We start from the raw sequence: 16198 nt of genomic DNA, 5'->3' as shown, positions 1-16198 counted from the left end.
CATGATCCAGGGTGTGCTGCTTGTTTGTTGATGTATGGAATTTCACACTTGTTTTCTGAGGAATCATGATCTTATATTATGTATTTACAATCGTGTTGCTTGTATGAATCCAGTAGGATCTATCAAATATTGACAATTTGTGAAGTTTTACTTGATCAAGATGCTCTTCTTCAGAACCATGCAGGGGCAAAATACCTAGAAATTGGCAGTGACTGATTTGTGTCATCAGCGAGAACTGAACTGTTAGATTACGAGAATGCCGCATGGTGAATGGGTATTTTCTGTACAGAAGATGCATGGGGGCAGGGAAATCGAGGAATCTGGGATCTTTTCTTCACTATCATGTCGATTCTACTTGCCTTCTGCTCTTCCAAACCAGGGGAGCGGCCAGCATCCACACTGCAAACACCATTAAATAGGTTATATGGATATCGGGGGCCACCATGCATCAGCGGTGCTCTTATGCTGCTCGCATGGGAGATATTTATACGTTCATCAGCCGAAACATGGAAAATGGCCCCACCTGAAAAACTCGTACCTCGCTTAAGGCACTCGCTCAAAGTTGATTATGTGGCTACGTCTAAGACTTCTTTTTTTAATACATAAAAACCAGTGCAAAAATAAATAAAGATATGACATATATGGTATGCTCCCCTAAAAGTTAGCAGAAGAGAGCAAATTGCTTAGGCCAAAATTTCAAAGTAAAGCTTGTTTTGGACAAATCGAGTCTCATTCCTGGTTTCTAACTCTCGGTGGAGTCAATAAGATAGCACAATAGTTCTCCAAATATGGAATGCAATTTCGGTCCGCTGCAAAAGGAAACTTGGTTTTGAGATTGAACTTTGCTACTTAGTTGACGATACTTCCAAATCGAATAGATTTACAATGTACAGACGAAGAGCCAATATCTGACAACATACTGACTTGTTGAGCAAAGATATGCTTATGGCCATGGTACCATCAACCATTAGGGAGTGACTACCTACTTTAGTAGCTTCCCCCGGATTTAGCTTACTAGCGGCAGGCCAGCAAGCAACAGAGTCTACGTTGATTCATCCCAAAACTCATTTTTACAGAATTACTACCAAATGGAGAGAGAGAATTTGGGAATGTGGAGAAAATGCTGCTGTTTTATTTCCTCCTCTTTTTTTCTTTCCTAAATATATTTCCAAATCCCCAAAAGTGCCCCTCCCCCTCTAACTTAGCAACGAAAGGGTCTGTTTCCTCCCAAGGACAAGTTCTTTGAGATCTTATTTCTCTTTGAATATCAATTTTTTGTTTGTTTCATTGGAAAAAAAACAAATTTAAAAATATTATAACTAATCTTTTCGTAAACATTTTGTTTTCCATGAAAAAATCCTATTTTTCCTTTTCTTTCTCCATTGATCCTGGCGACCCAAGCATACGGTAAACAGGACCTTAGCATGATATCTCAAGGGACGATAAATTACTAGATAGTGGCATGGATGATAAGAAGCAAATAGGAAACATCAAAGCTATAGTTACCATTAGGAGATTGTGTAACGCATATTGTGATTTAGTACTTGCCGTAAACTAGTGTTGCTAGCCACTCATTCACAATTCTGACCCAAGTACTGGCCCATCCAACATCTATTGTCCATCTGTAAAATTTAAAGGAGAAAAGATTCCACATGTAGTTAAGATGCATAAATATATACCAAAATATAAACATATACCAAAATATAAGCACGTATCAGTTTAATTGCTATCTCCAAAATCTTTTACTTAAGAATCTTTTTATAAATGTGAAAAAATGCTTATTTTTTGAGATACATGAGTAAGGTTTGTGTTCGATCTCCCGACATATTTTCAACTGGTTGTTTTGCATGCTGCATTTTCCAGGTTCTTTTTTCAGTCATTTGAAGTATCGTTTGCAGAAATTGACACTGATGTGACAAAGACCCAAATACTATGCATTCTTAAAATGTTATAGGGTGAAAGCAGTGAGACCTCAAGCAGGTATAGAACTTTAAGAGAAGATTCAATCTGCTACCAGAAATCTGGCAAGAAATGAAACATATCCAACTTGTTTCTCAGTTAGCCACATAAATTATCAGAAAGTATTATACATTTAAGTTAGCTGAAGGTTAGAGGCGGACCCGGTAAAGAGATGGAATTAACTTTGTGTGCGACCAAATGCAGAGGATATCCAGAGAGACATGTCATGGCAAAGACTTTAAGCAAGTAATGGAGGACATGATCCTAGGATAGGAAGACGTTCAATATAAAGACCTAAATAACGGGCAGAAATCTTTTGATAATGATTAGGCTCCATCCAGAATCTGGAGAGGTATCAGATTTTGTGATACGCCAAGCAACTTTAGGAAGAATGTTTAGATGGGGCAAGCAAGTTGACTCTTAGGCATACATTAGTTGCACATTGAAAATGCCAAACATGAAAGTAAGTGACACATATAACCGTACATGCACATTTAATAAATTTATGGTCATATGTTACCAAGATTATAAAAAGAGCAATTCAGAAAAAAATGCGTTAGGATAAATGAATATGCATAGAGACAATAAAAACTTGGATGGGAATCTAGCAATACCCAGCAAGTAGAATATTCATCAGTACGTAGAACGAATGCATAGAGCTCTAGTATGCCGAGATGAAACTTACTTTTGCATTGTTTTATGTGCATTCCAGCCAATGAATAACATGGCAAAGTACATCCCCCCCATGGCAAAAACTAAATGGAAAAATCCATACCCATATGGAACGTCATCTTCTGATTCTGCTTCAGTCTTCTTGAACTGCATTGATAATAGTGAGCGGTCATATAGAAACACACAAAGTGAGTGGAACAAATAGCCAGCCGATGAAAAGGAAGGTGAAATGTTAGTGAAGTGCACCTGAAAGCATTTGGAATCTATTCCTGTTGAAAATGTTGCCATAACCATGGCAAGTACAGAAATAACAAAGCTCTGTCCATAAATAAAGTTCAGATCAGACAAACCAGATACTCTAGTTGTATCCATATGCATTGTAAGCTCATAACCGTATTCATGCTAAATGACAGTCACATCAAATTTGTTATAAGCTCATCAAAGTACAGGAGACCAGAGTAATAATAATATTCTATAAATAAAATTCTCAACTCATTGAAAAATCCATTCAACTTTGGGGCACAAAAAGATGGACTATGATATCAAAATTTTCATCATTTTTTCTGAATAATACTGACAAGATGAAAGAAAGAAAATCATACTTTTATTAGTTTATAAAAATTTATGTGGATAAATAATGTTTTTCATGAACATCTTATGAATTATTGTATTTCTTTTCTTCAAAATCTGTCTTATCCATTGTCATCTTTTGATTAATTTGAATTTATTCCAATCATTAATATATTTCTGAATTTTCTTCATTTTCTCTTAATGCCAAATGAGATTTTTTGCCCCCATTAAGATGATAATGAGATGTGAATATGTTTCGATGGTTGCTATAAAGTATTTTGAGATTTCCGATAACTCAAAAGACAAGCTAATATCTGGAAGTTGATCTATCAATGAAGAATAAAAATATAACAATCAGAGCTCACCTAAAAAGGTTAGCCAGAAAGTATTGTTTGGATTTTTTGGCCCTATATAACTGCTCAAGATCTACCCAGTGCATAACTGATGTGAGACTAAAAACATATCAGCTGTCCTCACAAAAAATGTTTTGCTCCTTTAAGCAGATGAACCAGCCTCTGCCTGGAGGTTCAATTGCTCATAAAACTACCAAATGGCACCAACAGATCATGCAGAAGATTGAAGTTACAATAACACCAAGAAACTTGGTTAAGAGTTCTACTAGTGTTCTTAGTCCATACTGCTCCCTTGAACCAACCACATGAGGCCATGTTATCTTCGGAAATACCTCAAATATGAAACTTCATGGCAACCTAATTCCTTTAAAGATAGAATTACAGAAAAAAGAGGTAATCCATTGCATCATGAACAATCCATGGTATGTTACATATTGAAGGCCAGGTAAGAATTATGGAATTTCACAAACATGCAGTTCTGTAATCTTCTATGTTTATTGGCATGAAGCAAATTATTTTAATTCACAAAAGAGGAAGCCAAATATTCTGAAAAATTGTGAAGGTTGTTGTAATCCGGGAATATTCTAGAATCTATTAGCATGATAGTTATTCTGGAAATTTTCTAAATTGGTATTTCCTCTGAAAATACCTAGAATATCAAATTTGATGCTAACCTTCTTTTAAGACAAGAGTAAGGAAGAACAAGGTCATCTATTACATCATGAAGAATCAGCAATATTTCATATATCTAAGAGAATATACGAGTTCTGAAATTTCTAGGTATGCAGTTTTGTTAGTCATCTATGCTAACTAGCATGAAGTAAAACATTCTGAAAAATTTACCATGATTGTAAGCCAGTCTGCACTTGCTGCAGCTTGTGCTTTTTGGTTCCAAATCTCAGTCTGTGGCTCACTGTCATTATGAAGGAAAGATCACGAAAAACTACTCAGTGAAGCTAAGGACGGAGAACATAGCGCAACTTAGTTTTCTTGTAGCCGCAGATGAATACTAATAGAAAAATTGTGAAACCAAATTGTACATAAAATTCACCTCCTGATTGCACTCCAGCAAAGAAATACAACATACAATCCCATCAGCCCAGGTGACAGGAATCCTTCTTTCACCTATATCAAACATGAAATTACATAAGTCAAGGAAGGGAGAAAAGAGTTGTTATAGATGCAGTCTTTTGCATTCAGTGGAATAAACATTAATTTACCTTAGAGAGCACTGCGACAAAGGTCATGAATTGTAGAAGCACTAGGGTCAAAGTGATAAAGAGGATGTTAAGCCTATAAGTTGGCTTTGGTGCATACCATACATACATTAAGACAATCCCCAAAATGGAAGCAACATATGCAGCAATGGAGAGTACGAGCACTTGAATGCGGCTGCAGGTCACATATCTTCACAGTCAGATTTAAAGCAGAAGATGTAAGTTAATGAATAAACAAATGGTAATAAAAAAAATATTTTGGTGATTAAGATTTTCAACCTACTCACCTAGAAATTCAATAGTAATATCGTAACGCTAGCACAATCTACAAATCTATATGAAACGTTTGTATCTGATCAATTTCGTTTTGCCCAGTCAACAACATTTTTGGTTTAAGTATGTTGTCAAACTCATTGATCCAGGAGGATCACCAAATCCATTTTTGACTAGCTCAGCTACATCAAGTAGGTTTCGGGATATAGTTCAAGAGCAGGATTCACCGCATCCAAGACCGAGCTATGTGCCAAAACTTCCAGAGGGCATAACTTTCATATATGGTGTCCATTCAGGGCACCTTTTTTTTGGAAATTGGATAATTTTTCCAAATCTATAATGCAGCAACCAGTTCCCAGACTTATTGGGCTCTGGACAACCCTATATGAAGCCTATTTAGGCCTTTCAAAATTTTCACTCAAATCAAAATCTGTCATTTTTGAAAAAACTTTTGACCATACAGTATCTTTCAATCTAAGAGGAATTAGACAATATGATATTTAGCTCAGTAAAATTTAGCTTTTTTGTCATTGTTTCTACTAATCGCATAATATTTAAGAAAATTGTAACCTCTTTTAACTAGAAGAGGAATCCGACTAGAATTTTGTAAAAGCGAACCTCACTAGTATAAATAGAAGACTTGAACAATTTTATTCATCTTTAATGAAAGTAAAGGGCTTAAAACTTCATTTTTGAAAATATTTTATATTCTCCATTGTTTTATTTTGAGAGATTTGAGTTTGAACGGGTTGATAAAAATTTTTCTTGTCCTTGCTCGGATAACACAAATATGTACGTGCGCATGTATGCATACATACATGCATGCATCCAGGTACATGCATATATACACATGTATATGTATGTATAACACTTGTATATAAAGACCTGTTTTATTGACCTAAATTCTGATTTGACCACAATCCAATCCATATACATAATAAAGATTTTATTTCAAAAAATTCAAACAAACTAAAGACATGAACAAAATTAAGATATGGTTAGATTCTCATGTGAAGTTGCATAAGCAAACTCTTTATGATCACGATTGATAATATTCATAAGATACAAACCAACATTTGGAATTTTAATCAAATGTGGTATGACATTTCCAGGTGATGCTTTTTCAAGGACAAATCATGCTCTGATCCATTTGTCTCCTGATTAGATTACCAGAAAGATACAACTCCTAGCAGTACTGCCAACAAGTATATCCTATTCAGCAATAAGTATTGATATAAGGCTTCCACACAGTTTATAATCCTTCTTCATATGCAATACTCATTCATGACAATGATCCTATTTGCACTACATTCAGATGGATCTGCCACATCTTATGCTGTTCTACTATAAGAATTTTCTTTCATATGAGGGCTTTTCAAAGTTCATTATATTTACACCATGAAGGACCTCAGTTTGTTCATCAGCTTTTTCGGTTTCCCATAATAGTCATTAAAGAACTTTCTCATGGACTGCTATTGAAAACATAGTGTCTTCAACAGAAATGCCACATAATACAGATGCATACATAACATTATTCTATTCAAACATATTTTAAAATAGTGTTTAAAAAACACAAAATGATTTGATGTGGAATCAAAAAGTATTTATTTAATTACACCATTCGTGGAAGCAAATTCATGGCAGGACAGAAGATTTCCAGTCTGCTAGAAATACAAAGCATAATTTTTTAAAAATAGTCGCTGGGCATAAAGAGTAGATATACCATGTTTTTACATTTTTCTTGGACCGGCAATAGTCATTCAACCATGTAATGAAACTGATCACACTGACTAGTTGAATCAGAAGAAATGCCCTGAAAGGAAGTCATTGAGCTATAATTTTCTGCGTAGGTCATACTAACAAACTACCCATGGATAAATGATTGGTTCTAGAACATGAAAGAAAGAAAAAAGGATATAAAAATGGAAGTAGGCCTTCTTACCCAGCACCAAGGTATGCAATCTTCCCTGAAAAATCAGCAATTATTCAGTCTCAGCAGAAGCAAGTCATGGAATCACAAATATTTAACTTTAAATAATCATAATGCACAACTGAAACCAACCGTAGAGCTGGATAAATGCGGTAGGTATAAAGAACGGCACCACCATGAAACCCATCCACATGATGATCTTAGCAGGCCACCACTCAGAGTGCCATGAGTTCCGACGATCATCCAACTTCTTCGTGCCAGCCGTCGAGAGAAACATGACAAAGAAGAATAACTGTCAAAAGTTAAGAGTAACCCATTGAATTTAGGAATGTTCATGTCATGGCCTACAGACTTCAAATCAGAGGTAGGACATAAATGGAAGGACTGGAACTCCATTTGAAGGAACTTGGCTTCCGCGGCACAAAGAGAGATCTGGTCTAGGAAAAACCTCACCAGGGTTCCAAATTCTACATTGCTTTTATTTTATGGAACTCCACTTGATTTCTCGTGTAAGAGGGAGCAGTGACATTGGTGAGGCATCAAATTTTTTATTTTCAAGGTTATTACCATTGTATTCCACTCCTAATTCCAAAATCGACAGCAACTTTTAGTAAGTTTGCAAAGGATACGAAGCAGCCGAAGCTAATGCGGAGCACACCTTCTGCACCCAAGCAGTAACGAGCACCATGGCAGGCTTTTAATCCTGCATAGATTAAAATCCAAGCAAAGTGACTGAGAAATCCCATACAGCGCCGAATGCAGAAAAAAGGACGGAACTAGGCGTGGTTCGTACGCCGGAACGCGGAGATGGCAGAGCGGCCGTAGTCTCGGATGGCCCAGGCCAGGAGGCTGGCAAGGAGGAAGAGGATGGCGTAGACGTAGCGGGCTATGAAGGGGTTGGGCCCGAGACAGAAGTGAGTGCAGCACGAGTTCTCCATGAACCGAGTATCCCTCTCCCTGCTGCTTATGCCGGGGTCCTCCATTGCTTCGTTCGTCATGACACGAACGTGTTCGGATTTTCTCTCCTCCCGGGAGCGGTGCAACTAGCCAACTTGCTGCAAGAAAACCCAAGCTTGGTATATAACGAGAGGAAGAGAAGCAACGCAACATAAGCTTAGCATACAAGAAAAGGAGACGTTGGGTACGTCACGCTAGATTCAGAATTTGGGAACATCTCCTGGCCGTAGAGAGGAGAAATCGGATGGGGTTGCAAAACGTGCCAGGAGCCAGAGCCCGGCTGGCCCGATACACGAATCCAAAATTTTTCAGCTGGACCAACCCAAAATATCTCCAAGATTATAATTAGGGTCAAAATTTTAAAGGATAAGCCTACTCAGAATCGTGTTCCTGATTTGCTGCTTTCAGGTAAATGGTGCGACCGCTGAGCTATTGATGTCGAACACGAGTCATGGCATTTCCATTACTAAGTTGTGGGACGAACCCACTTAATAAATAAGAATTATTACACCATTAGCGTCTCAACCTGGTCATTACTAATTTTTGCCCCATTCTATCTTCTTTTACTATTAACAAGATAAACTGCCTTTGTACACGGTCCCGCGAGGTGGTTTCCATACCTCTTAGGCTCTTACTTGAGGGAGCTAAATATTGAGTGGATTTATGAAACAGGATCAATACCACCTTTCGCAGCATATGCTTTCCCACACCTGCATCGTATGTATGTGCGAGGCACCTATATATTATGCAAGAGAACGCCACCAACATGTTATCAACTTCCATATATGGTATATCAATAACTTCTATATATGAAATACCTGCTCCACTAAATTCCAATGCAACGAATGTATAGGTGTCTATCGCTGTCTGATGCTTGGTCTTGGTCTCGACGGCGACCAACCCGGCCTAAACGCACGGACCGTTAGTTGCTGTTGCCTGTCACTTTCTTTTCCTATTTTCGTTTTTTTGTTATATTTATATTTTTTTCCTTGGGCCAATAGGTGGGCTGTTTCACCAATATATATATATAAGTGCACCAATCGTGGAGGATTATCCAGGCTAGAGAACGACAGTCACCTGATCAGTCGGACCACTAATTGTCACGTATGCGTTGGAACGCAATCCATCCGTTCGTTCCGAAACGATCCATTTGATTTGAATTTTCTAGCGTAACTTTGCCTTGATCCAGCAATTATTGTCAATACTTTTAAAAAGACAATGTGGTAACACCATAACGAACTTTAATATCAAGAAAAAGATAAACGGATGAAGAAAGAAAGAAAGAAAGAATCTGAGGAAATAACAGATCCGCTTTCATGATTAATCTCAAAAGAATTAAAAGACGAGAGAACATTTTATCATGTGGATAAAAATAGAAAAGAGAGTACGAAAAACGATACAACAGACTCAAACATACATAGAGAGAGGAAACTTTTGAAAAGTCTAGCAAGCAGTGAGAAAAAAGAATGGTTTTAGTAATTTTATGATAAAAGTATCCTTGATCGGTTAGGGGGCACTGCTAGAGACTTCGATGGAATGCAAGAAAAGAGGAAAAGCTAATGCATTCTTCGAATTATAACAATATATAATTATAACAATATATTGGTTTCCTGGAATAATTTGAAATCAAGATCCATCGAAAAAAAACGAATCAAGATTACCTATAAATAGCAAAAAAATGGAAAAGAAGACAAGAAAGGGAATGAGGGAGTCTAAAGAAACAAGAAAGAACCCTGAGTTTAATTTAAAATTAGGTCAATCCATCGATGTCAAGGCGAACAAAAAAAGAAAAGAAAAATAAATGGATTTCTTGATCTCTGAAACAAGAAAGCCTTCAATGCGCGCCAGAGGAGAACTGGTCCCCGATTTCGCTACGGATGCTGAGAAAAATGCGAGATCTAAGTTAGAAGGAGAACTCACCTCTGACGGTTCCCGATCCGTCCGCAGCAGCGACTCTTGTTCATCAAGAAGCTCCGCTCCTTTCCCCACCGGTACTTGGTTTTCTAACGCGACAAAGAGAGGGAGGAGACAGAAGAGGCGAGCGGTGGCAACATCTTTTTAGAACAGGAGAAGGAGGCGGTGGAGGGGGTTCTCTTCTTTTTCCCGCCGCATGCCTTTCTGCTGCCGGTGGAATCGTACTGTAGAAGCTCCCTTAAAAATGATAGTGGGCTCTCCGCTCGCCTCCGCTTGCTTCCAGTGGCGTACGTCCTCTATTTATAGGACCTCAGAGGCGGCCTCCAACATTAACGACGCGTGATTGGTCGGCCAGAATACGCCTAAACACAATCAAAAAAAAAAAAAAAATGCTCTTTTTTTTTATTAGTAACATATAATTTAGTAAATCATTCTAAAAAAAATAATAATTTATTTAACCTTCGAGAGATTTATCACACCTCTATTTGAACTCTTCAAGAAATAATTTGTAGATCCCATTCAAACAAAAAATTCAATCAATTAATTCATTGAATTGATTTATTAAATCTCAATCAATTATTCTAATAAAGTAATAAATCATATAATTCATTGAATTGATATTTTAGATCTCAATTACAATAATTGATTTACTACCACAAAATTAGTAATCAATTATTCTAATAAGATAATAAATCTTATAATTCATTAAATTGACATTTTAGATCTCCATTACAATAATTGATTTGCTGGCATAAAATTAGCAATCAAGTATTCTAATAAGATAATCAATCTTATAATTCATTGAATTGACATTTTAGATCTGAATTACAATAATTGATTTACTGGCACAAAATTAGTAATCAATTATTCTAATAAGATAATATCTTATAATTAATTGAATTATTATTTTAAATCTCAATTACAATAATTGATTTGCTGGCACAAAATTAGTAATCAATTATTCTAATAAGGCAATAAATCAATTCTAATATATAATTTTTGAATTGATATATTAGATTTCAATTATAATAATTGTCTAGCTAACATTAAATTAATAATTAATTATTACTAATTCGAAAAATTCAAATAAAAAATTTAAAAATTGGTTAATCCATAATAACATATTTAAGTTTGCACTTCGACTTTTTTAAAAGTTAAATTTGTATGATTTCTAGTGATTATATCCACTAACTAATAGTGCCAAAGAAAAGCTTGTCAAAAAAGCATACGTGCTTAAGAAAGGCTGGTACTTAAGTGAGCCTAGTGTTCCACCACCGATCTGGAGCTGATATGGCTATTATTTTTTGGATATATCAACTAGACATTCAAAATTTAATACAAATTTTAGTGTAATCTTTTAACATAAACTTTTTTTTTACCTTCAATCAGGTTTTTGTCCCTTCTTTATAACTTGAACCTATAGCCTCTAATACTAGTGATCAACTTAGTGCCAAACATGAAAAATTTGATGGCTATAACTTTAGGAGGTGGCAGAACCAAATGTAGTTCTGGCTCACCACATTAGGGTTGATCTCAGCCATAGGTGAGAGCACTATTGAAGTTGATAATGGGTCCAATCCAACTACTTCACGACCTGTTACTCGTCAAAACTCAAATCCAAATCGGAGTTCATCCTCCTCCCAAACTGAATCTTCTGCCTCCACCAGCACACCCTATAGGACACCTATTGAGATAGACTATCATTGCATACATAGAATTCTAGGTGCCCTTTCTGAAAAGTTGTATGATATTTATTACAGAACCAAGAGTGCCAAAGAACTCTGGGACACACTAGATAGCAAATATAGTCTTGATGATGCTGGGGTAAAGAGGTTCAAGGCCTCTGACTTCAATAACTTTAGAATGGTGGACTCAATGCCTATGAATGATCAAATCCATGATTTTGAAATCCTGATCCACCAGCTTAGGGCTAATAGGACCAATTTGGATGAATAATTTCAGGTAGCCTATCTGATAGATAAACTACCTAATTTCTGGTCTGATTTTACTAAGACTCTGAGCCATACCCAAGCAGGTCTCATCATAACCCAAATTTTGAACTCCATTAGAATTGAAGAGCAACATAGGCTCAGGAGTAAAACCTCTACCGGCCACAAGAATGATGTTTATAATGTAGAGGCCCCACTTAAGAAAAATCAAAACCGACCCTTCAAAAATAAACATTACAAAAAGGAACCCTACCACCCTACAAACCCTAACCACCACAATGGAAAACCTATCCAATCCCAAGAGCAGAAGAAGAAGAAAGAGAAAGGTAGTGTTCGTTTCTGTTATGTGTGTGGTCGGACCAATCATTTGTCTCTCCAGTGCTTCTATAAGAAGACTGCACCTTTTCAATCCAAGAAGAAGGGTCTACACACAACCAGTGCTCAAGTCAACATGGTTACTTCCGGCGTTGGCTCCTCTGAGACAGATTTCAGGTCTGTTTTTTTCACTCTTGAAGTTAATATAACTTTACAAGCACTTGATTGGTTGATTAATACTGGAGCTGGTATTCATATTTGTTGTGATCGCTCTTGATTTTCTTCTTACCAGGTTTCAAGCGAAGGAGTTGTGATCATGGCAAACAGTTCCGAGGCGCCTGTGCTAGAAGTGGGACGTGTAGACTTAAAGCTTACCTCTGAAAAAGTTCTGTCCCTGCACGGCGTCCAATATGTTCTAGTTGTTAGGAAAAACCTCATTAGTGGTTTCTTACTTGTCCAGTAAGGCTTTCGTCTTATTTTTGAGTCCAATAAAGTTACAATTTCCTATGGTTTAATGTTTATTGGAAAAGGATTCCTAAGTAAATGATTGTTTAAGTTGAATGTAATAGTTCCTTCAATAATTAAAATTTTTTTGATCATGAATATAGAACCTCCTTCTATTTGGCCTGGTAGATTAGGTCATGTAAATTATAATACAATTAAGCAACTAATAAACTTAAATTTAATACCAAAAAGTGATTTTAAGAATCATAAAAAATGTAAAATCTGTGTAGAAGCCAAACTCCCTAGAAAGCCTTTTAAATTTGTTAATAGGGATTTAGATCTATTAGAGTTGATTCATAGTGATATTTGTGACTCTAGTAGAACTTCTAGGAAAGGTAACAGATACTTTGTGAACTTCATTAATGATCTATCCAAGTTCTGTTACATCTACAAAATTAAAACCAAGGATGAGGTGCTCAGCAAATTTAAGATTTATAAGATCGAAGCTGAGAACCAATAGAAAAAGAAAATTAAAATTCTTAGATCAAATCGGGGAGGTGAATATATATCTAATGATATAACTCAATTTTGTGAAGATTATGGAATCATTCATGAAGTGACTGCTCTCTATTCTCCCCAATCAAATGGAGTAACAGAAAGAAAGAATAGGACTTTAATAGATATGGTTAACTCAATGCTTATAAGCTTAGGAGTACTAGAGAATTTGTGGGGGAAAGCTCCAGTTTCAGCCTGTTATATCCTCAATAGGATTTCCTTTAAAAATAATAATCTAACCCTATATGAAGTTTGGAAACATAAAAAACCTAATCTTAGCTATTTGAAAGTGTGGGGGTGCTTGGCAAAAGTGAAATTACCTGATTTAAGAGAAAGAAAATAGGGCCTAAAACAGTGGATGCCATATTCATAGGATATGCAGCCAATAGTAATGCAAATAGATTTCTGGTGATTAATTCAGAAGAAAGTGATATTAATAACAATACTATCATAGAAGCCAGAGATGCAACATATTTTGAAAACACCTTTCCACTTAGGGCTAGAATAGATAGTGGTATAGCTAGTAGCTCTAATAGAATAAGGACAAGTGAAATAGAAGTAGAAGCATAACCTAGGAGAAGTAAAAAATACAGGGTAGAGAAAACATTTGGAGATGACTTCTATACCTTTTTTTATAGAGGACTCTTTAATTACTTTTGAGGATGCAGTGAAATCCTTGGCTTCACCTTTTTGGAGAGAAGCTGTAGACAATGAGATGCAGTCAATTATCCAAAATCATACTTGGGAACTGATTGATCTTCCTTCTGGCTGTAAAACTATAAGGTGCAAATGGATCTTTAAGAAAAAACTTAGGCCTGATGGGTCTGTAAATAAATTTAACGCTAGAGTAGTTACCAAGGGTTTTACTCAGAGACCTAGGGTAGATTTCTTTAATGTTTATGCACATGTAGTTAGGATTACTATTATCAGGGTCCTGATTACATTAGCCTCCATCCATAGATTAGTGATTCATCAGATGGATGTGAAAACAGCTTTTCTAAATAGAGACTTAAATGAAAAAATTTATATGGACTAGCCAGAGGGATTTATAATTTCAAGCCAAGAAAATAAAGTTTGTAGATTATTCAGATCTATCTATGGTCTTAAACAAGTACCCAAGCAATGGCACTTGAAATTTGATGAAATCATATTGACATTTGGATTTGAAATCAATAGTACAGACGAATGTGTATAGCATAAGAGAGTTGGAAATAAACTTATAATCTTGTGCCTATGTAGATGATATACTGATCTTTGGGATAGATCTTCAAATAGTTGATGAAGTAAAGCAATTCTTAAGTTATAAGTTTGATATGAAAGACTTGGAATAAGCTGACTTAATTTTAAATACCAAAATAATTAGAAGTGCAAATAGTATTGAGTTATCCTAAAGTCATTATGTTGATAAGATTCTCAATAAATTTAATTATACCTGTTGCTGGTGGTCCAAACCGAGAACGATTGGCACAGCGGTGTGAACGGGGTCCCGTTTGAGTTGCCTTGGTTGGTGTTGATTGCGCTCCACCTTCCACCGGAAAACCTGCAAGCAAGCCTCGCACCACCACTGGGGTAGTGGGGGCCCTCCGACGATCAAGTCAGAGGAGATTGGGGGAGAAGGAGAGATAATAGTAGCAAGTAAGAGAATGCTCTGGAAGTTCTTGCTTACCTCCCCCCTTCTCCCCCCCAGCCGCATATATACCAGGCTGGGGGGTCCTTTTGGGGGGTTGGTCATCGTGTAGCACGATGGAGCTGCCACTGACATGGCCGTTACAGGGCGTCGTGGGGCAGCGCTAGGTACGGCCATGACAGGGCGTAGTGGAGCTCCGCTTTGTACGGCTGTTACAGGGGATCGTGGAGCAGCGCCGGATACGACCGTTGCTGGGTGTAGTGGAGCAGAGGGCCGCGGCGTGCCTCTGGGGAATAGCCTGTCGTTGTCGAGAGATGTCCGACTCGGGGTCGGGCTGCGGAGACGAAGATGTCCGACTCGGGGTCGGATTGCTGGATCAAGGGGCTGCCGACTCGGGGTCGGGCTGCGGAGCCGAAGATGTCCGACTCGGGGTCGGATTGCTGGATCAAGGGGCAGCCGACTCGGGGTCGGGCTGCGGAGCCGAAGATGTCCGACTCGGGGTCGGATTGCTGGATCAAGGGGCTGCCGTAGTCTTCCTGGGCGCGCGTGCCGGTCACGTGGGGCATGGTGGCTAAGTTCCCCCGTAACAGTAGCCCCCCACTTCCGAGCCTGGAACCAGAAGGGGAACGGGTGAAGGGAGTGATGCTTCGAGATTGCCGCCATCCCTCGGAGAGGCGCGCGCGCTTCGAGCTCCCCGCCTTCTCTATGGCGTATGGCGGTTGTTGCTGACCTAGCAGTCTGAGGATTTCGGCGGACATCCTTCCTTAATGGCGTCGATTCGCCTTTGGGGCGCGAGCGACCCTTCGGCAGCTAGGCGTCCTCTGGCGTCACCGAGGCGTCACCCACCTTTCCGCCTATTTAACCGGGGGCCCTCCTCCATCCGCCTTTCTTTTTACAGACATCTTCGAGTTTCTCCTTTGCGCTGCCGTCATTGCCGTCGGACTGTTCGCTTGCTCCTCCTTTGACGCTCTCGGAGCCGTTCTTCCTTCTCTTCCGGTGAGTTGCCCCATTCTTCAATTTAAGGCTCTCCACACTTTCTCCTTTTGTATTAGTGTACTCCAGTCGTTCCGGTCCTTTCCCCCTTCTTGACCCCGTCCTGACCGTAGATTCACTGGCCATTAGGGATGGGCGAAGTGAGAGCAGACCGCATTAAGTCGGAGCTGGTCGCCGAAGACCTAGATAGGTTCGTGGCTCGATACCACCTTCCCGAGGCCTGCAATGTTACGCTCCCGGGGCCTGAGGAGAGGATGTCCCATCCTCCTCCAGGGAAGGTTGCCATCAATGAGGGCATTCTTCAGGCCGGGTTCCGCTTTCCCCCCTCGGACTTAGTCGTTCAGGTGCTTCGGGGTTTAAGAGTTGCGCCGACGCAACTGGTGTCGAACTCATGGCGCGCCCTGACGGCCTTTCAGGTTCTCTGCCGCATGCACGAGGTTCCCGCCACCCTGAATGTCTTTTGGGAATGC

The 16198-nt window shown here is 38.4% G+C and overlaps 1 protein-coding gene across 2 annotated transcripts; it reads right to left on the bottom strand.

Annotated features, from left to right (window-relative positions):
- Positions 1-33: 33 nt before the first annotated feature.
- Positions 34-10105, bottom strand: LOC103709733 (probable serine incorporator). 2 transcript variants are annotated; one of them, XM_039128668.1, is made up of 13 exons: positions 9852-10105; positions 7768-8029; positions 7604-7677; positions 7107-7266; positions 6987-7011; positions 6768-6857; positions 4775-4946; positions 4606-4679; positions 4398-4467; positions 2878-2949; positions 2645-2778; positions 1507-1622; positions 34-399 (listed from the first exon to the last, which is right to left on the bottom strand). In XM_039128668.1, the coding sequence occupies exons 2-12, from the start codon at positions 7970-7972 to the stop codon at positions 1538-1540; spliced, it is 1161 nt and encodes a 386-aa protein (XP_038984596.1). In that variant the 5' UTR covers positions 7973-8029; positions 9852-10105; the 3' UTR covers positions 34-399; positions 1507-1537. The 2 variants fall into 2 exon arrangements, with proteins under 2 accessions (XP_038984596.1, XP_038984595.1); XM_039128667.1 differs by having other exon boundaries at positions 1549-1622.
- Positions 10106-16198: the final 6093 nt, after the last annotated feature.

Source organism: Phoenix dactylifera, chromosome 8 (assembly GCF_009389715.1).
Source record: "Phoenix dactylifera cultivar Barhee BC4 chromosome 8, palm_55x_up_171113_PBpolish2nd_filt_p, whole genome shotgun sequence".
NCBI lineage: Eukaryota > Viridiplantae > Streptophyta > Magnoliopsida > Arecales > Arecaceae > Phoenix > Phoenix dactylifera.
The sequence above is the reverse complement of the archived record's forward strand: the minus strand, read 5'-3'. Positions and strand labels throughout refer to the sequence as shown.